Source organism: Mustelus asterias, chromosome 3, assembly GCF_964213995.1.
Source record: "Mustelus asterias chromosome 3, sMusAst1.hap1.1, whole genome shotgun sequence".
Taxonomy (NCBI): Eukaryota; Metazoa; Chordata; class Chondrichthyes; order Carcharhiniformes; family Triakidae; genus Mustelus; species Mustelus asterias.
Genome location: NC_135803.1, coordinates 2846334 through 2867700, shown reverse-complemented (window position 1 = coordinate 2867700; position 21367 = coordinate 2846334). Strand labels below are relative to the sequence as shown.

Genomic DNA, 21367 nt, shown 5'->3' with positions numbered 1-21367 from the left:
TGGGTAATGGATAAGCATCTAACTGGAAACCTGTTAATGGTGAGTTTGTAGTCACCACAAATACCATTGTTTTTAAAGACAAGAATGATTGGAGCTTCTCAATGAGAAAGCTGAATAGGCTCAATGATTCCACGCCTTTGCAACCCGTTCCAAATCCTCCTCCACTTTCCTTCTCATGGCATAGGCACTGTTCAGGGCTTGAAAAAGTGAGCAGTAGCCTGAGGATCTACATACAATTTCACTGTAGTACCACGCAACGTATCCAGTTCAACCTTGAACACATCTGGATACTTAACAACATCCTCGGTCATCTTTGTGTGTTTGATCTCACCCCAGTTCAATGAAACTTGTTGAGCCAGTCATGCCCTAGCAAACTCGATCCCTTCCCTTTGACCACAAGGAGATGTGCCCTTGCCTCTTGACTATTATTAACGATAAAGGATTCCAATGCCCCGAACAAAGGTTTAGACTTTCTGGTGTATGTCCGAAGATTAATCTCTGCCAGACTAAGAGCTGGTGCTCGGTGAGAGTACCATGTTGACTCGTAGGTCTTTTCACAAATTACCGATGTGGAGGTTCCACCACCATTTTAGTATAAAGAGGCTCTGCCCACGCCTCATTATCATTAAACATACTGTACGTCTGTTCCTCTGCCCACTCCGAGCTTTCCGCATGGTAACTGTTTGAGGCTTGCCTCTCACCTTGCCTTTCGCACCCTGCATTTCTTCGCTAAATATCCCTTCTTGTTGCATGGTAACAAACAGCGTCCATAAAATTTCAATGATTGGCACAGTGTGCCCCCCGCCCACTGCTTTCACTTTTCTGCTTGCAGCTTCTTTCTGTACTTGGTGCAGCACCCCCGCCTGGGCGCTACCATTTGCCTGCTGAGTATCTCGAATTACTGGCAGCCATTTCTACGCTTTGAGAAGTTTCTACAGCCTTCTTAAAACTCATTGCGGCTTCCCCCAACAACCAACACTGAATGATGTTGTCACTAATGCCGCAGACCAGCCTATATCTGAGCATATCTTCTCAAACTGCTGCAAAATCACAGTGTTCTGAAAGCTGATGTAATTCTGCCACAATGTTAGCTACCGCTTGACCTGCTTTTCAAAAATGGCTATGAAATCTGAATCTTTGAACAATCTCTGAGGACTTTGGATTATGGTATTTCTGGACCAGAGCAACTAAATCTGCAAATGAAATCTCCCCTGGTTTCCATGGCCAATGGCTCACATTTTATATTCGGTTGACTCCATTTTTGGAAAGCTTTTGGATGCTTCAAACGTTGATCTACACAGTGCTATCACTGCAGAATTCAAATTCTCAAACGGAGAACTCATTCTCTGGATTAGTCTGGAAACACAAACATCCAGGTCCAAAGTGAAATAAGAGGGTAGTAGTGTCCAGCGAGCTCGGTGTCAGTGCCTGCAAAGGACATCCCTTTATCTGTCACCATTCTATCCCATGAATTGTTTAAGGACTTGTTCTGGAGCAGCACTGGAACACACCTTTTCTATGTAGGCAAAAAGTAGTTCTCTTTTTAAAAAAGTTCCCCACAAGTTAAACACAGATGAGGAAGACAATTTGTCTCATCTTACTTCATCTGTCTAGACAGATCTGACAGTCTCCCCCTTGCAGCATCTAACTGTTTCTTCAATGATTCCAGGATTTTTCCTCCATTCCCCCATCATGTGTTAATCATTCGGGGCAAAGAACTTGCAGACATCCTATTCCTACTTTGACCATGTCTACTTGTCTGGCTTCCTACACCTTAGCTTGAAGTTATGGTTCAGATTGTCCTTTTCCATTCCATGTACGATCCACATACCTGTAGTCAGTTCTGTCAACACCTAGAAAGGCTGAGAAATTTGGGTATCTCGATCTGTCCTTTTCACTCAGCCCCTTGAACACGTGAGCCTGATAGCAATGGAAATGATAGGAGTTTCAAGGCAATCATTTTCAGTTGCACTAGTTTAAATGATAAAGAGAACCTTTGCTCCCATTTACAGCTATAAGTGTAGACATTTATAGAAACCATAAGGTTTGTGAACCAGATGGTTACCACCTTCTTCATCGCTCACCAAGCTTAGTCAAGTAACCATGGTTACTTGCCAAGATTTTAAACAGAGGAAAGTTCTGGAAATAATTGGCCTGCCCGCCAGCATTTGACGAACAGATCCACCCACCCTTAACATTGCCACACCCGCTTTGATGAACAGATTTTATCTGGAGTTTAATTTTCAATGCTTGTCAAAACTCTGGAAATTCCCATTTCTGCAGACACTGCTCGGAACCAAAACTGTGAGGTGAACTTTCCCAGAAATATTTGAATTTCATAATTACTAAACCTGATACTATTTGTCAAACCCAATGCATTTCAGTCCCAGCCAGGCACAAAACAGATGGGAACAATACTGGACACTGCAGCCAGATTGAACTCTCGGATTTACTCACTGGAAAGACGGAGGATGAGGGGTGACCTAATAGAGGTGTATAAAATTATGAAAGGCATAGATAGGGTGAACGGTGGGAAGCTTTTTCCCAGGTCGGTGGTGACGTTCACGAGGGGTCATAGGTTCAAGGTGAAGGGGGGGAGGTTTAACACAGATATCAGAAGGACGTATTTTACACAGAGGGTGGTGGGGGCCTGGAATGCACTGCCGGGCAAGGTGGTGGAGGCGGACACACTGGGAACGTTTAAGACTTATCGAGATAGCCACATGAATGGAGTGGGAATGGAGGGATACAAAAGAATGGTCTAGTTTGGACCAGGGAGCGGCGCGGGCTTGGAGGGCCGAAGGGCCTTTTCCTGTGCTGTATTGTTCTTTGTTCTTTACTAATGGCCCTGAGTTAACCGTGCCTTTATGGAACCGCAGAAAATTGCGAACATGTGAAAAAATATCATATACTTCAGGGAAACCTGGTCAGATCCTGTAGGAATCTTAAAGCCTTCACTTGCATTACTCCTGTAGAGTTACTGAGAGGGAGTCTCACTTCTTATTGATATTAAAATCGTAGAATCTGGGCCCAATGTGACTGAGCAAGGCAGACTGGGATTTGACAATTGTCAACACTTCATTCATGGACTTGCCCAGTTATTCTGGAAATGAATGGATGGCGGTTGGAATTGGTAGTAAAATTGCAGCATGTTTCCTTGTGGAGAAATTTATCTCAATTTTTCTAATTAAAAAAAACCTTTTAAAGTGAAATGTCTTCTTTAATCTGCACAGTATCCTTAGCAATAGTTGAAGGCGGCACTGTAGCACAGTGATTAGAACTGCTATCTCACAGTGCCAGGAACCCAGGTTCGATTCCCAGCTTGGGTCACTGTCTGTGTGGAGTTTGCACGTTCTCACCATGTCCGCGTGGGATTCCTCCGGGTGTTCCGATTTCCTCCCACAGTCCGAAAGACGTGCTGGTTAGGTGCATTAGCCATGCTAAATTCTCCCTCGGTGTACCCGAACAGGCGCCGGAGTGTGGCAACTAGGGGATTTTCACAGTAATTTCATTGCAGTGTGAATGTAAGCCTACTTGTGACTAATGAATAAACTTTTATTTGAACTTATATTTGCCAATATTCAAGGCTTTTTTAAACGTTTGAGGTAACCACTCCCATCACAGAATGGGTCTCACGCCACCAAGTTTGCACACAAAGGACCAGATAAGCTTTTAGTTCGATATCTGGAAGTGTTGGTTTCAGGATAATTCTTGATTCATTATGAAGCATGTTACTGCTGTACATGGGACCAGGTAGGAGGATGCCTGGTAACTACAGGTGATATTAAAATTCATTACCTGAGTAAACACATTCATGTGTAACGTAACAATGAAAGTTACATTTTAAAATGCGAAGTGAGAAAAGTAAAAAGTGATCTTGTTATTGAAAGAGACAACTCAGTTAAGTTGGAAATTTTAATGAAACAAAAGTTAGTTTTGAAAAGTTTTCATAATAAGTCAGTATACTATACTACAGGTATAGGTGGGGGAGTAGAAAAATGATGTGGGTTAAGTAGTAAGGTCTGTTTACAAGTGTCAAAAAATAGGCAAGTGAGCAGCGAAATAGCAATGCATAAATCAGCTAATGCGATATATAGGTGCCATATGAAAAAAAGAGCCATCCGCAACTCTACAGGAATGGGAATGTAATTACAGTGTGATAAATTTACATTGATATTTATAATGGAAAATGCCAATGTAGAAATTTGTAACTAAAGTAAAAAATATATCAGTACTGTATATGTGACTTTTAAAATAGGAATTTAATAATGTGTGTACTCCTTGGTCAATATTTCACCCTGGAACTTCAATAACCCTGAAGACTACACCACACAGATCATTCATTATTCGCTTGTACTATTAAAAACCTGGTGCTAGCACACTTTTGTTGTCACAATTTGTTTACACTTTTATGTCAATATGTAACTTAGAAATTGTGCACTTATAAAGATTTCCCAATTCACAGGGAAAGCTGCTGTCTGATGTAATGTAGCCATGATGTGGAGATGCCGGCGTTGGACTGGGGTAAGCACAGTAAGAAGTCTCACAACACCAGGCTAAAGTCCAACAGGTTTATTTGGTAGCAAATACCATTAGCTTTCGGAGCGCTGCCCCTTTGTCAGGTAAGTGGGAGTTCTGTCCACAAACAGGGCATATAAAGACACAAACTCAATTTACAAAATAATGGTTGGAATGCGAGTCTTTACAGGTAATCAAGTCTTAAAGGTACAGACAATGCGAGTGGAGAGAGGGTTAAGCACAGGTTAAAGAGATGTGTATTGTCTCCAGCCGGGACAGTTAGTGAGATTTTGCAAGCCCAGGCAAGTCATGGGGATTACAGATAGTGTGACATGAATCCAAGATCCCGGTTGAGGCCGTCCTCATGTGTGCGGAGCTTGGCTATCAGTCTCTGCTCAGCGACTCTGCGTTGTCATGTGTCGTGAAGGCTGCCTTGGAGAACGCTTACCCGAAGATCAGAGGCCGAATGCCTGTGACCACTGAAGTGTTCCGCACACATCAGGACGGCCTCAACCGGGATCTTGGGTTCATGTCACACTATCTGTAACCCCCATGACTTGCCTGGACTTGCAAAATCTCACTAACTGTCCCGGCTGGAGATAATACACACCTCTTTAACCTGTGCTTAACCCTCTCTCCACTCACAGTGTCTGTACCTTTAAGACTTGATTACCTGTAAAGACTCGCATTCCAACCATTATTTTGTAAATTGAGTTTGTGTCTTTATATGCCCTGTTTGTGAACAGAACTCCCTGACGAAGGAGCAGCGCTCCGAAAGCTTGTGTGGCTTTTGCTACCAAATAAGCCTGTTGGACTTTAACCTGGTGTTGTTAGACTTCTTACTGAGGTACTGTAGTGCAGACACTGTCCATGAGGTGGTGTCAGGGAATGAGTTTCCAAATTCTCTCCCAACCCCAACAGGTATTCAAGAAAAACTGTGGATCAATTTACCAACAGAAACTGTCAATACAACCGGCCATGACCCAAAGAATTTGTTTGTTCCTGGACTCTAACTCCATCCTTGGAGGTGAATAGCAGCAAACACTGCTTAGACTTTACATTATCACTTTGAAATTATAAAACACTGATTCCACCTCAACTGAAGTGGATACTCCACATTGGGAAAGATGTGAAGTTTTTAGGGACAGTGCAAAAAAGATTGATTCCAAGAATGAGGGAGTTCAGTAATGTGGATAGATTGGAGAATTTGGATTTATTCTCCTTTTAGGAGAGAAGGTTGAGAGGAGATTTGATACAAGTGTTCAAAATCGTGATGGGACTGGGCAGTGTAGGTGGACAGTCACGTTGGCAGAAGGATTGAGAACCAGGTAACACTGATTAAGGCTGACTGACAAAAAAAGCAATACGAGGAAAACTTTTTAAATATAGCTCCTGGTGAGCATCTGTAAACACTGCCTGAGAGTGTGGTGGAGACAAAACTGAGGCCTTCAAAGGGGAATTTGATGAGCACCTGAAGAGATAAAAATGGCAGCCCTACAGCGATAGGGAAGGGAGAGAAGCTAAATGGTTTTACAGAGGGCTGACAGAGACTCAGCAGGCTGAACAGACTCAGTCTGTGCTTCTGAGTATCTTGGCCCTTGCTGGAGTTTGATTTCCCAAATGCTTGTTATCTCATTTGTGGCCATTATACATTTGGGAACTTTGAAATTGAGTGTGCTCCAGATATTTGACTGAGAGTCAAGTCACAGTTGAGCCTATTTCTGTCCTCACTTAAATCTAAAACATATTTCCAGGTAGCTGTCACTGGCAATTTGTGAAGAGTCACAGATCTGAAACATTAACTCTGTTTCTCCATAGATGGTACCATAATCTGCTGAGTATTTCCAGAAATTTCTGTTTTTATTTTTGACCATTTATCTTGTTTGTGAGGCCTTGCTCTGTTGTAAACTAGATACCAAATTTGCTGGTGTAACAGTGACTGTACTGAATAACTGGCTGCAAAAACCTCTGGGCTAACCTGATGATATTCAAAAGCAGAATATAAATGCAAGTTCCTACTCTTAACCAACAACGTGGCCAGGTGAATTATCTGAAGCTGTCGATGAGAATGCTTAATGGTTAACAACCAGACACCCACCTTGTCTCCGAGAAACAAGTCAAACATTGAATTAATCATAACACAGACACAATGAGATCATCCTTCAGGCGAGGACTATTTCACTGGTTTTTAAATCAACAGTTACCTATTTTTTTTCAACACAAGGTTGCTACCTGAACCTTTCTGCACACTCTCTCCTACCAGTGTTACTCTTCCACTCCAGGGCTGGAGCACAAAAATCAAGGCTGACACTTCAGTGCAGCACCGAGCGTATACTACACTGTCAGAGTGACATCCTTCAGATGAGAAGTCAAAGCAAGGACCCATCTGCCTGCTTTGCTGGATGTAAAAGATCCCCAGGCACTATTTCAGAGAGCAGCAGGGGAGTTCCTTCCAGTGTCCTGGCCAATATTTGTCCCCCAATCAATATCATAAAACAACAGATTTTCTGGTCATCATCACATTGCAGTTTGTGGGATCGTGCTGTGCACCTGCTTCCTATATGGCAACAGTGACTAAAAAGTTAAAGTTTATTTATTAGTCACAAGTAAGGCTTGCATTAACACTGCAATGAAGTTAGTGAAATTCCCCTAGTCGCCACAGTCCGGTACTTGTTCGAGTCAATGCACCTAACAAGCACGTCAAGCACGGAGGAAACCGGAGCACCCGGAGGAAACCCACACAGACACGAGGACAATGTACAAATTCCACACAGACAGTGACCCAAGCCGGGAATCGAACCTGGGTCTCTGGCGCTGTGAAGCAGCAGTGCTAACCACTGTGCCACCCTGCCACCCCTACTACATTGGCTTTGAAACGGTCAGTGGCTGTAAAAGGTGCTATATAGATGCAAGCCTCTTTTTTCTGATAATTACTTAGCTGAGCATTGACCTTGTTTTCTGCCAAAGTTCCAAACCGGTTTCCTACAGCAGAGCTAAGGTGTTGATTCATCGCACCATTTCCTAATCACATTCCCTCCTAGAACTCCAAACTGCATGCTCATTACTTCTCTGCCTTCTCTTCTTACAGTAAGAAGTCTAACAACACCAGGTTAAAGTCCAACAGGTTTATTTGGTAGCAAATGCCACTAGCTTTCAGAACGCTGCCCCTTCGTCAGGTGGAGTGGGAGATGTGCTCACAAACAGGGCATACAGATCAAACAGATCATATAGATCATATAGATCAAACAGACCAAACAGGTTTGTGAGCACATCTCCCACTCCACCCGACGAAGGGGCAGCGCTCCGAAAGCTAGTGCTCCCAAGTAAACCTGTTGGACTTTAACCTGGTGTTGTTAAAACTCTTACTGTGTTTACCCCAGTCCAACGCCGGCATCTCCACATCATGACTTCTCTTCTTACCACAGCCTTGGTATCATATAACGGCCACATCACAGTTTACCTCAGCTTGTCTCCCTGCTATTTCAACTTTGACAGAGTCATGTACTGTTAGCCTTGTCCTGTCACTTTGGTTTCTGAACTTCAAAAGGCACCCTAATGGAAGCTCTGAAACTATCTTGCACTCCATGGTTCAACAGATGCTGAAAGTACTTCCAGTGCAATCCTCGAGAGTGATGACTGAGTTTCCAGCTGCACTGATGGATGAGTCTGCACTGACAGTATGCAATGCGACATGCACAAATGGCAGCACGTACTATATCAGGCAGGTAGGCGACTCGCTGTGCCTGCCAGGTGACTGGCAACCAGATCTTGCAAATTTGCTGCCTCAATAGGATACAAATAGAATGATTCCATACAACCGACCAACCCACTCAGTACTATTATTTGCTGTAACTTTGCTAATATTTTCAGGAGTTAACCTCAATAAAGGAAAAAGCGCTGACCTCAGGCACACAGAAACACATCACGGTGCAGTCACTGTTAGGACGACGGGCAATACGTACATAACATGATCCAGTAAAAACCGCATCTGATCATGTTGGTTGAGAAACTGTCAGCTTTTCCCATTGGTAGCACTCTTACCTCAAAGTCAGAAAGTTTTAGGTTCAAGCCCCATGCAAGACCCAGGCAAAGACCCAGGTTAGCACCTCTGTGCAGTATCGAGGGAGCACTGCATTGTTGACAGTGTTAATACTGTGACAGCACTACACTGTCGGACAAGCAGGACCGAGGGAAGGCTGCATTGCAGGAGGTGCTGTCCTCTGGACAGGATAGTAACTCGAAGATCCTCAATCTGTAATATAGAGAAGCTCTCCAAGTGCCCTGACCAAAATTCCTCCCTCAACCAGCACCAACAGAACAGATTAACTGCTTATTCATTCATCTCACTGCCACTGGTGGGATGTGAGTGGTGGAGAATAGCTGCTGGGTTCGCTGAGAGAATGTACATAGCACTGAAACCATCAGTAATATGTGTAGTGTTTGAATGGTATGATGAGGTGCTATATAAAAGGAGATAATTATTTCCTTCACACCTCTCCTGGTGACCTGATGAAGGAGCAGCGCTCTGAAAACTCGTGCTACTAAATAAAACTGTTGGACTTTAACTTGGTGCTGTGAGACTTCTTACTGTGCCCACCCCAGTCCAACGCCAGCATCTCCACATCACCTCTCCTGGAGACATGGGGCAGATTTTCAACTTGCCACTTGGCTGTGAACTACTGTTGTCAATTTGCCATTTGTTACAGAAACCACACAATGGGACTAAATCAGGGATTTCAATCCGGAAACAACCAAAAGACTTCTTCTGTATGTTGCAAAGCGTTTTACAGCCAATAAAGCAAAGTCACTGTTCTACTGTAGGAAACGCACCAGCCATTTTGCACACAGGCAGTTCCCACAAACAGCAATGTGAGATGACCAGGGAATCGATTTTCACTGCTGATTAAAGGATAAATATTGGCCAGAAGACTGGGGAAAACTCCCCTGCCCTTCTTTGAATAATACAATAGAATGTTTTACATCAATCCGAGAACAGCCTCTATTTAACTTGTCGTCTGGAAAAGACACCTTTAACAATACAGCACTCCCTCAGTAGAACATCTTGAATTTATACAGTACTTTTAAGATAGCAAGGCATCCCGAGACAGATGTATTAGTGAAAAAAATTGACACCAAACTCCTTTTTGTCATTTGCCCTAATAACTGAATATAGTAAAGGGATAGGGTGGGGGAAAGGGCCTGGATAAGATGTTCTGTCAGAGACTCAGTGCAGACCTGATGGGCTGAATGGCCTCCTTCTGCACCATAGGGATTCTATGAACTCTATGACCAAAGACTTATTCAAACAGGTAGGAATGTCTAAATAGTGGAAGGCGAAGTGGAGAGATTTAAGGAGGGAATTCCAGATCCTAGGGCCTCAGTAACTGAAAGTATTGTCACTAACGGTGCAACAATTAAAATTGGTTACGTACAAGAGGTCAGAATTGAATGAGCATAGATATTTTTGTTCATTCGTGGGACATTCGTGGGACATGTGTGCAATATTGTTCAGGTGCCAGCCATGGCTCAATGTAGTGCTATCACCTCTGAATCAGAAGATTGTGGGTTCAGACCCCACTCTGGCTGGCCAGCATTTATTGTCCATCCTAGTTGCCCTTGAGCAGGTGGTGGTGAGCTGCAGTCCATGTGCTGTGGGTTGACCCACAATGCTGTTGGGGAGGGAATTCCAGGATTTTGACCCAGCGACTGTGAAGGAACGGCGATATGTTTCCAAGTCAGGATGGTGAGTGGCTTGGATGGGAACTTGCAGGTGGTGGTGCTCCCACGTATCTGCTTTGGGAAGATTGCAGGGCTGGAGGTGATTCGAGAATCGTGCGGCACTCCCTCAATGCTGCACTGGGTGTGGATGATGAATCCGGGCCTGGAACATAGGCTCAAGTCTCTGGAGTGGGGTCTGAACCCACAATCTTCTGATTCAAAGGTGATAGCACTACATTGAGCCATGGCTGACACCTGAACAATATTGCACACATGCTAGTTCGGGGTGACCTGACGTGTTGGTCCAATGACAATTTATTTAGGGTGGCACAAATTAAGCTCCAGGCCTGGGAGATGAAGCAAAAGTTGTTGTGCTGTTTTGGTGGAGAACACATTGACCGATTACAAAAGCAGCATTTAGCTAGGTCGTGGGAACAGATTCACCTTCCCACTTGGCTAGCAAATAGAACATGACATGGGAAAAGTGAAGGCTAATTAAATATTAAAAATAACAATTTAAGTGCACTAAAGCAAAAACAGCCATATAATAGCCAATGGTAGCTCCAGTATTTCTGGTTCCTCAACCTCATTTGAATATTGGCGCGCTGAAGCTGAACCACATAAATGTCAGATATTAATCCTTGGTCAAACCAGAAATACGAGAGCCATTTGGAATCAAAAGAAAAGGTATAAACTTTTATTCTTTATGACTTCCAATGCTGGGAGTGCTTCCCAAAGTTGAAAGGGCACAGTTTACAGGAATTCTGTAATGAAGGCAGTAATGTCTGCTGATCAAATCCCACAACCCCCTCTCCAACAACCACACCTGGAAAAAGCCGTTTAATCCCAACTTGGAAGACGATCCCGGTTTGGCTGCAAAATTCATAAACCATAGGAAAATGTCACTCGGGGCAAAGACGTGTTTTCTTTTGGAAAGTTTACGGGATTATCAAAGCTACAATCTTCCAGTAAGCCACATGACTGCGGTGAGTAATTTTCCTGTTTACTTCAAAGTTTCTCAGCCGGGGCAGGTCTGATCAGGTAGATTTTTGGAAGAGGGGTGGCTTCCCTCACCCAGACTCGCGCTGTGGGCGATAGACGCAGGCAAGTTGCAACACAAACGGACGCGTTAACAGGCTCTCCGGCGCCTCCAGTCTTGCCTCTCTTGCATAGTTTACAAGTAGTGTCATGCCCCTGCAAAGTCTGAAATCTGTTTCATCTGTCAGGTAGAAAGAGCCTTTCTTTCAATCTATAAAAAACACACACCTGCCTGCTGTCTGAGAAAACACAACCATTTTGCATAGGTAAGGGGAAAAAGTAAAAATTATCACTTTGACTGAAGCAGTATTTAAACATCTTTAACGTCACATTCTGCTGATTGTGAAAAAAAATCAAGTAGTAGGAGTTTCAGAAACAAAATGAAATGCCGTCTATTCACTCCAGCTATATTAAGGAATTGAAGCTGGATGTAATAGATGCTTTTCACTGACTGCGTTTCAAACGGAAGGATTTGTAGCTGAGGGTTTTTCTTTGAGCACCGAGAGGCACGGCCAGTCCCACTGAAAGATGGTGTGCTCTGTACAATACCACAGACAGTTCTGGGACTCTGCAATGCATGCCGGAGGTGTCAAACTGTAAGCTTCAAGAAACTTTTGCCAATGCAGTGAGGTTTCAGGAAATGGAATGCATCATTACACTGTTTAAAAGGCAATCTGTGGGGCCATCCTTGAAAGCAGTATTGTCACTGGGGAAAGGAAGTCAAAGGGGAAATCTGGGTCTGCAGTTACTGCTGCCCAGAAAATGATAGATCGATAATGGTCTGACTTCCCTGAGATACACTCTTTGCAAGCCCCACTCCAAACTGTTAGATAAACCCTGAAAGGAAAATATTAGAGTATGGAGAAAGATCAGGAAAATGGGATGAGGGTATTTAGTGCCAGTTGAGTAGCTGGGTCTAGTTCAGGCTCAAAGAGGTGAATGATCTCCTTCAGTAGCATTCTTCAAAATCATACTGCTCAGAATGAAAGATTACTGCCTCCTCGCTGGTGCACCAGGCTTCAGGAAGATTATGGGCTAAGAGCTAGTGCACCTCATTTCACCATGATTAAGGGCTACAACCTAATGCTCTAGACATCAGCAAGAATAAGGACTATGTTTCATCGTGCTGCACAGTTTTTTTAATGCATGCGTCAGTTTCTTCAATCACAGCCTATGCAGAAAGTGCTGATTCAATTTTCCAGTTTAATACTATATTTAGTGTAAGGAGTTTGTTTCACTAGAGGGAAATCAGTCAGATCAGGCTTTCAAAGAGCAAGGCCTACTAAACCGTGCTCCAATCAGCAGGTCCTTGAACATTACAGTGTGCTTGCTGCTCTGCTGGAGGCCAGAGATATCACAGACTGTGACAGCTGGCTGAACTCCCAGTCTGTGACAGCCAGCGGAACTCCCAGTCTGTGACGGCCAGTGGAACTCCCAGTCTGTGACAGCCAGTGGAACTCCCAGTCTGTGACAGCCAGTGGAACTCCCAGTCTGTGACAGCCAGTGGAACTCCCAGTCTGTGACAGCCAGTGGAACTCCCAGTCTGTGACAACCAGTGGAACTCCCAGTCTGTGACAGCCAGTGGAACTCCCAGTCTGTGACAGCCAGTGGAACTCCCAGTCTGTGACAGCCAGTGGAACTCCCAGTCTGTGACAGCCAGTGGAACTCCCAGTCTGTGACAGCCAGTGGAACTCCCAGTCTGTGACAGCCAGCGGAACTCCCAGTCTGTGACAGCCAGTGGAACTCCCAGTCTGTGACAGCCAGCGGAACTCCCAGTCTGTGACAGCCAGTGGAACTCCCAGTCTGTGACAGCCAGTGGAACTCCCAGTCTGTGACAGCCAGTGGAACTCCCAGTCTGTGACAGCCAGTGGAACTCCCAGTCTGTGACAGCCAGCGGAACTCCCAGTCTGTGACAGCCAGTGGAACTCCCAGTCTGTGACAGCCAGCGGAACTCCCAGTCTGTGACGGCCAGTGGAACTCCCAGTCTGTGACAGCCAGTGGAACTCCCAGTCTGTGACAGCCAGTGGAACTCCCAGTCTGTGACAGCCAGTGGAACTCCCAGTCTGTGACAGCCAGTGGAACTCCCAGTCTGTGACAGCCAGTGGAACTCCCAGTCTGTGACAGCCAGTGGAACTCCCAGTCTGTGACAGCCAGTGGAACTCCCAGTCTGTGACAGCCAGTGGAACTCCCAGTCTGTGACAGCCAGTGGAACTCCCAGTCTGTGACAGCCAGCGGAACTCCCAGTCTGTGACAGCCAGTGGAACTCCCAGTCTGTGACAGCCAGTGGAACTCCCAGTCTGTGACAGCCAGCGGAACTCCCAGTCTGTGACAGCCAGTGGAACTCCCAGTCTGTGACAGCCAGTGGAACTCCCAGTCTGTGACAGCCAGTGGAACTCCCAGTCTGTGACAGCCAGCGGAACTCCCAGTCTGTGACAGCCAGTGGAACTCCCAGTCTGTGACAGCCAGCGGAACTCCCAGTCTGTGACAGCCAGTGGAACTCCCAGTCTGTGACAGCCAGTGGAACTCCCAGTCTGTGACAGCCAGTGGAACTCCCAGTCTGTGACAGCCAGTGGAACTCCCAGTCTGTGACAGCCAGCGGAACATGAAGTGAATAAGCCTGCAGCATGGTGCAAACTGTATATACACAAGAGGCAGGAGACCAGTTGTGCATTCAGATTTTCCATCAATGGGAGATATTGTGTGTGTGAAGTGCAGGGAAATCACTAACACATTTATAATATGCAGATGATTTTGAACCTAGCGGATAAAGTTTGCCGGTCACCACCTTTGTCCAATAATCTCAAACTCCTGTGATTCTTCATTATTTTCATAGGAATATTGGAACTCAGGGTTTAGGACCTGGAATAGATGATTCAGCCCCTTGAGCCTGCTCCACCATTCAATAAGACCATGGCTGATCTGGTTGTGGTCTCAGCTCCACTTCGCTGTCTGACCCCCATAATCCTCCACTCCCTGTCCATCAATAATCTGTCTAACTCTATCTTGATAAATTCAATGACCCAGTCTCCACTACTTTTGGGGGAAGAGAATTACACATTCTAACGACCCTCAAATAAAAACTTCTCCTAATCTCCAGTTGCAAAGAGAGTCCACTACCATGTACCAACCGAGGTGTACAAGATTATGAGCGACATGGACAGAGTGGATAAGGAGCAGCTGTTCCCCTTTGTTGAAGGGTCAGTCGTGAGGTGACATAGGTTCAAGGTGAGGGGTGGGAGGTTTAGGGGGGTTGTGGGGAAAAGCATTTTTACCCAGAGGGTGGTGAGGGTCTGGAATGCGCTGCCTGGGAGGGTGGTGGAGGCGGTTGCCTCACGTCCTTTAAAAAGTACCTGGATGAACACTTGGCACATCATAACATTCAGGGCGATGGGCCAAGTGCTGGCAGATGGGATGAAGTGGGAGTTCAGGTGTTTCGCATGTGTTGGTGTGGACTTGATGGGCTGAAGGGCCTCTTCTGCACTGTATGATTCTATGACTCCAAGAACAGCTTCTTCCCTGCTGCCATCAGACTTTTGAATGGACCTACCTTGTATTAAGTTGATCTTTCTCTACACCCTAGCTATGACTGTAACACTACATTCTGCACCCTCTCCTTTCCTTCTCTATGAACGGCATGCTTTGTCTGCATAGCGCGCAAGAAACAATACTTTTCACTGTATGTTAATACATGTGACAATAATAAATCAAATCAACTTGTGTCCGCTGGTTCTTGCCTCTCCCACAAGAGGAAACTTCCTCCTGGTATCCATTCTATCAAGTCTCCTCAGGATCTTGTACATTTCAATAAGATCACCTCTCATTCTTCTGAACTCCAATGGGTATAGTCCCAACCTGTTCAACATTTCTTCATAAGCTAAGCCCCTCATCCCAGGGATGAGTCAAGTGGACCTTCCCTAAACTGCTTCAAAAGCATTTATATCTGTTTTCAAGTAAGACCACACAGCACACTCTATTCCTGATGTGGTCTCATCAAGGCCCTGCAGCTGGAGTAAAACTTCCAGTTCCTGAGAGGAGTCTTCCTGGACTCAAAATAATAACGCTATTTTTCTCTCCACAGATGCTGCTAGGCTTTCCAGCACCTTTTTTAATCTCAGATGTTCAGCATCCACAGTATTTTGTTTTTATATTAACGCAGTAAGACATCTCTACTTTTATATTCCATTCCCCTTGCAATAAACAGCAATATTCCATTTGCCTTCATTATCATTGGTTGTACCTCCAATCCCATGTACCCAACATGTGGAAAGCAGCAGCGCCTCTAACACTTTATTGGGTCAAATGAAAAGATTCTGAGCCTTAAGAAGAAAACTCACTTTGGTTAGTAGGCCTGAAAGTGGGATTTCTTTCAAACCGTGACGTGTACAATTAACTGAGGTCAATTGGATTGATTCTGCAATGAGTCCCAAACTATGTTATCTGGAAAAATTATTAAGGTTTAATTTTTTTCTGGGTTGGTTTTGCCAATTGGCATATTAAAAAGGGCACAAGAGTAAATGGAAATGAGAGTTATAGAAAGTCACCTGGTTAAATCCAACAGGTCCAAAAAGGAAAATTGTAAATGCTGACAATGGTGTCCACACAAAATGCTAATCACTCTTCTTTTTTTTAAGTTCACACAAACCAGCTGAACTCATCCTTCATTGTATCTACATACATATTTTATTGTATTTTAAATATGATATATATTTAATAATTTACCTCCAGCTGATTTTTCATTTAAGAGCTTTTTAAAACAACATAATGTAGGCACATTCTAGTATACTGAGCAAACCGCAGAATCACTGGTTCCGTGGTTCATGTTTAGAACCATTTGATCTGGAAAACAAGCCACAACAGGTCTTTGGGCATAAACAAGTTTGTGCCTCATCACATGTTGAACGGGCTGGTAGCAGATGTTCCCTGCATGCTACATCTTGCTCCTTGCTCAAATATTTGAATGAAAACTATAAAGTCTTGGATCGTGTGGCTTCCTGAGGAGTGAGGGAGGGTCACTGATACCCAGCACAGCACAATAATACAACACAAATATCAACCATTCTTGTCAGGTAGTGCAATGTGCGGCCAAACTATTTTGTGTTTGAGACTGCAAAGGCGTGTAAGCTTGAGTTTCAGAAATTAAGAAATTTAGAATCAGAGTTCCATATCTCTCAAGTTACAGATTCTAACAGATCACTGGGTTCTGATTAATCCACCATCAAGACAAAAGAAACAGAACTCAGACAAACCAGTCAGCTGCTTGGGCCATGGAAGCTGGTTTACCATCAATGATGCAGGGATCCATGCCGAGCGTAGATCAGCACCCAAGCTGCTAAGCCCAGCTCCTCCACACAACTCCGTAGCATTGTGTTTACAGAGCTTGCTGAGTTAGTTGGTGTCCAAAGAAGACCAGAACAAGGCAGCAGATGAAAGGGAAAGAAGGGAGGTCATCAGCTAGTTTAATTTTGCCCTCCCTGTACCCTACTGCTCAAAGCACCTTAGAACCTTGGTTCATCAGATTTAACCAACCTGTGCTTATAGTGCTGTCAGCAGTAACATTCCTGATTACTGTGGCAAGCAAAGCAGGAGGAATGGTGTCAACATTGTGCCACCTGCTGCCACGTAGTTTAAGTACATGCTGCCAGAGACAGTCACTGGCCCGTGTAATGCCCAGAATCAGAATCCACGCTCATGATTTTCGAGTCATTGCACTCAGAGACAGATCCTGCGGCAAGGACGTTTGTTGCTGTCGGCTCTGGTGTAATCCAACTTCACATAGCCAATTTCAATTTCATAAAGCTGGCCGCAAAAGTGAACAGAATGTCTCCTTACTCTATTAAAGCATTAAAATATAACATCTAATCTGTCCTAAACACAAAGTCACACTGACCATGAATGGTTGGTTCTGCCACATACAATAAATGCATTTGTAATGCAAATAGTACACAATTCCTTGAGACCACTCTTGTTCAATGTTACACTGCATACAGCTCCAGACACAAACAAATACCTGTATCTGTGTGTTACCAGGTAATAGATCAATAGATCTTTCATACAGTGCCCTAACTTTAGTACTGTAAGGTATATCAGGTATCATCTGTTCACACAGAAAAACCACAGGAAAGGAAATCTCACCATTGAGCAACAACCAAAATACATAAAAGGTGCCATTCAATCCCATCAATCAGAATAATTCAGTCTATGCAATTCTCAGATTCACAGCACAAATATAGATCACACAGCCCATTGTTCATGTGTTGATGCTAGCTCTTCCACTTAAGTAATTGTCCCTAATCCCATTTCCCTGACTTTTCCCTTTTATAGTCATCCATTTGAAATCCTCACCCAATTCCCTTTCAAATTATGTTAACAGTATCTGCCTAATCGTCCCTTGTGGTAACACATTCCATGCTATAATAATTTTCTGTGAGAACATTCCTTCTAATTTCATTCTTCTAGTGAGAATCGCAGTCTATGCGCCCTGGTTACCAATTCACCATCCAGTGGGAACATTTCCTAAGCTTTCAAAATTACATTCAGGTTCCCCTCAAAGTTCTTTGTTGCAGTGATAAAAGTCCCAGTTTTTCTACATAGCTGTGATCTGTCACGTCCATTTTTATTTGTCAATATTTGAAATGCATAGACACTACAACAAGCTGATATACTATTTGGCACAACTAACCGATGTTGGCATTTACCCTCCACACAAGCAAACCTTCTAACCATGTTTACCTTGCTCCCATATCTCTTTATTCCCTTTTCCATTCACTAATCCAAACTAGCCTCGAAAGGTGACAGTTGCTGCCTCAATTAATGCCACAGCTTCACAACTGTGTGTGAAGAGGTTTCTCCTATCCCTGTTTTAATACTCCTACATATAAATAGTGTATGTATGGTCCCTCATTCCAGACCCTCTCAACTGCTGGAACCAGTCTGCTTTTATCTCCTATTATAATTTTATACACTTCTGTCATAATACACTACAAACTGTGCTGTTCTAACACAAGAGTCAATTGTTAAATTTGCGGTTACCACTTTTGTAGGTCTAATGTTCTTTGCAGCATTACTTCCTTCAAATTGGGAACTAACTTGGATAATTCAGCATTGCTTGCTTTTATATTCAAAGTCACTTTAGATATAGATCTATTTGCATTGTTAATAACCCAATTCTCTTGTGCTTCTGCCTTTAAAAATACGTGCATCAGGATTTAATCTTAAGAGCATCTGACACAACTGTCTTTCACACTTATGTGTCACATTATCCACATCTGATCAGTTGTACAGGATAGAAGTGTTTTCCTGCCTTACAGAATTCTTATATCATCTGGGAATACATCATTGGGGACATTTTCTTTGCAGTTCTCAATTCACAGCTTGAATTATAAAGCAGACACATTACAGGAGTGATTCTGCACCGAAGGAAAAATAAAAGATAAAAGGTAATGTCACCATACTCCCAAATGACTCGAGGCTGCTCTCCCCTATGAGGGGGAGAGTGACTGCTGGTGAATTAACCTGAGGATCACCACACCTCAGACGAGAGGCAAGGTTGAGATGACAGACCTTCATGAATCGCCACAGTCGGTGTGGGAATTGAACCCGTGCTGTTGGAGTCACTCTGCATCACCAACCAGAAGTCCAGTCAACAAGGAAAAGGATTGGGGTAAATTTTATGGTCCCACCCAGCACGGGAATCATGGACGGAACAGAAAATTTGACGGACCATTTAAAGGTCTGTTGACCTTGGACAGGAATCTCCAGTCTCGGATTGGGTGTGATTGGAAAATTTTTCTTTGCCATGACAAGTCAAGTATAAACAAAGAACAAAACAGCACAGGAACAGGCCCTTCGGCCCTCCAAGCCTGCACCGACCATGTGCCCACTAGACCATTCTTTTGTATCCCTCTATTCCCAGTCTGTTCATGTGGCTATCTAGATAAGTCTTAAACGATCCCAGTGTGTCCGCCTCAATCACCTTGCTTGGCAGTGCATTCCAGGCCCCCACCACCCTCTGTGTAAAATACGTCCCCATGACATCTGTGTTGAACCTTGCCCCCCTCACCTAGAACCCGTGACCCCTTGTGTTCGTCACCTCCGACCTGGGAAAAAACTTCCCACTGTTCACCCTATCTATGCCCTTCATAATTTTATACACCTCTATTAGGTCGCCCCTCATCCTCCGTCTTTCCAGGGAGAACAACCCCAGTTTACCCAATCTCTCCTCATAGCTAAGACCCTCCATACCAGGCAACATTCTGGTAAACCTTCTCTGCACTCTCTCCAAAGCCTCCACGTCCTTCTGGTACTGTAGCGACCAGAACTGGACGCAGTATTCCAAATGTGGCCTAACTATCGTTCTATACAGCCGCAACATCATATGCCAACTTTTATATTCTATGCCCCGTCCAATAAAGGCAAGCATGCCATAAACAAAATGAATTGGATGAAGTGAAACAAACAAAGTAACTTCAGAAAGAGTGATTCAATTCAAAAAACTTTGCCCAAAATAAGGTTTCAATACTCCATATACAAGGAGGGCTTTGTACTTTCAAATACCTAACCCTGACACCCACATTACTGATTCTCAACTGCAAAAAAAATCTTCCCCTATACACCATCAAAACACTCAATTATTTCAAAAGACCTCTTAAATCTCCTCTTATCTATCTCTGTTTGAGTGGGAATAGTGTCAGTATGGCGTCTCTCCTCATAGCTAGTTTACCATTACTGGCATCACCCTGATGAACCTGCACTTGTCCAACCGCTATTCAGTTTAATGCTTTTTATATTATGGGGCCCAAATCGCATATATTCCCTAAACTGTGACTTAACCCACTTCTATCAATTGGCCAGAATCCATCATTGACCAGAAACAGTAACTCCTGCTTCTGTGTCCGCGGAATGCTGCCAGACCTGCTAAATATTTCTAACATTTTCTACTTTTACTTCAAATTCCCAGTATCTGCAGCATTTTGCTTTAGTTTTGTACAAATTAATCATTTTTCTTTACGGTGAATTCTAGGCTCCCATTTACAAAAGCTTAACTTCAGAATTATTCATGGTTTATCTTCCTGCGCTCATGCTTTCTGAGAATGATGTGTCTCAACCTCTGGGTTTTGTTCCTTCACAATCATCAGTCTCTTCCTATTGAGTCATTATCCCGATTCTCCTGCAAAAATGTAATATTTCACACTTTTCCATATTAAATTGCATCGATTCTATTTGTCCATTGTGCCAAACCCCACTGCTTTGTATATGTGAATGCTGATGAAACTTCCAAGATAAAATGAAAATACAGCTCTACTCTTTGAGGGAAAGGGCAAAGAGAGAGAACTACCAATTCCCACCTTCTACTCACCCTTCACTCGCCACTGAACCTAATCTCTTCATTTGCCCGTCCTTCTCTCTCCAGCCCCGTCCCTCTCATTCCTTAACCCCACCTTTTTAGTCTCTACCCCAACCCCATCTTGCTCTCTGCTACACCCTCTTTCTCTTCACTTTGGCCCCACTCCTCCACTGCTCTTGCTATCTGCCCACACACCCTCTCCCCATCTCCTCTCTCACCTCACACTCTGCCCCAGTCCGCTCCAGCCTGCTACTCTCTCCCAACGCACACCCTGCCCTTTCCCTCTCTGTTTATACTTTAACTGGATTGTACAGTTTTCTTTAGGCAAAACCTAGAATATTAACTGGAACTAACTGCTAGGCTTGTTCTATGAAAGCAGGAACACATATTACAGTAATCATTAAGAATGTACAATTAAGGTCAACGCTGCTTGAGGTAACTTACTGTCCATGTAGCAGACTTTGCTGTGCTGGACTGTTGGAAGGACACATCAAAGCCATGTGGACCTGGGTAATCTGTGTTTGAGGGGATGGCTGGTGATGGAGAGAGGGTTTCAAATGTAGAACTGGGCTGAGCATACGGCGAGGGTGCTGTGACATTTGGGGTGTGATCGTTGTTATAGGGGCTGGTGGAGGAAGATCCATTCTGTATCTGCTGCTCCATACTGTTAAGGAGCCCCAGGTTGGTGTACTGAGGCTGAAGGGAAAAGAGGGAGAGAGAGATAAAAATGAAATTAGCACCATTAACAGT

General features: G+C 44.0%; 1 protein-coding gene across 2 annotated transcripts in view; it reads right to left on the bottom strand.

Moving 5' to 3' along the window:
- tp63 (tumor protein p63) overlaps positions 1 to 21367 on the bottom strand; it is a 108558-nt gene that overhangs the window by 55112 nt on the left and 32079 nt on the right. For both annotated transcript variants that reach the window (XM_078204295.1, XM_078204293.1), the window contains exon 2: positions 21062 to 21313. In XM_078204295.1, coding sequence (XP_078060421.1) covers positions 21062 to 21313 — 252 coding nt within the window. The remainder of the gene's footprint in view (positions 1 to 21061; positions 21314 to 21367) is intronic.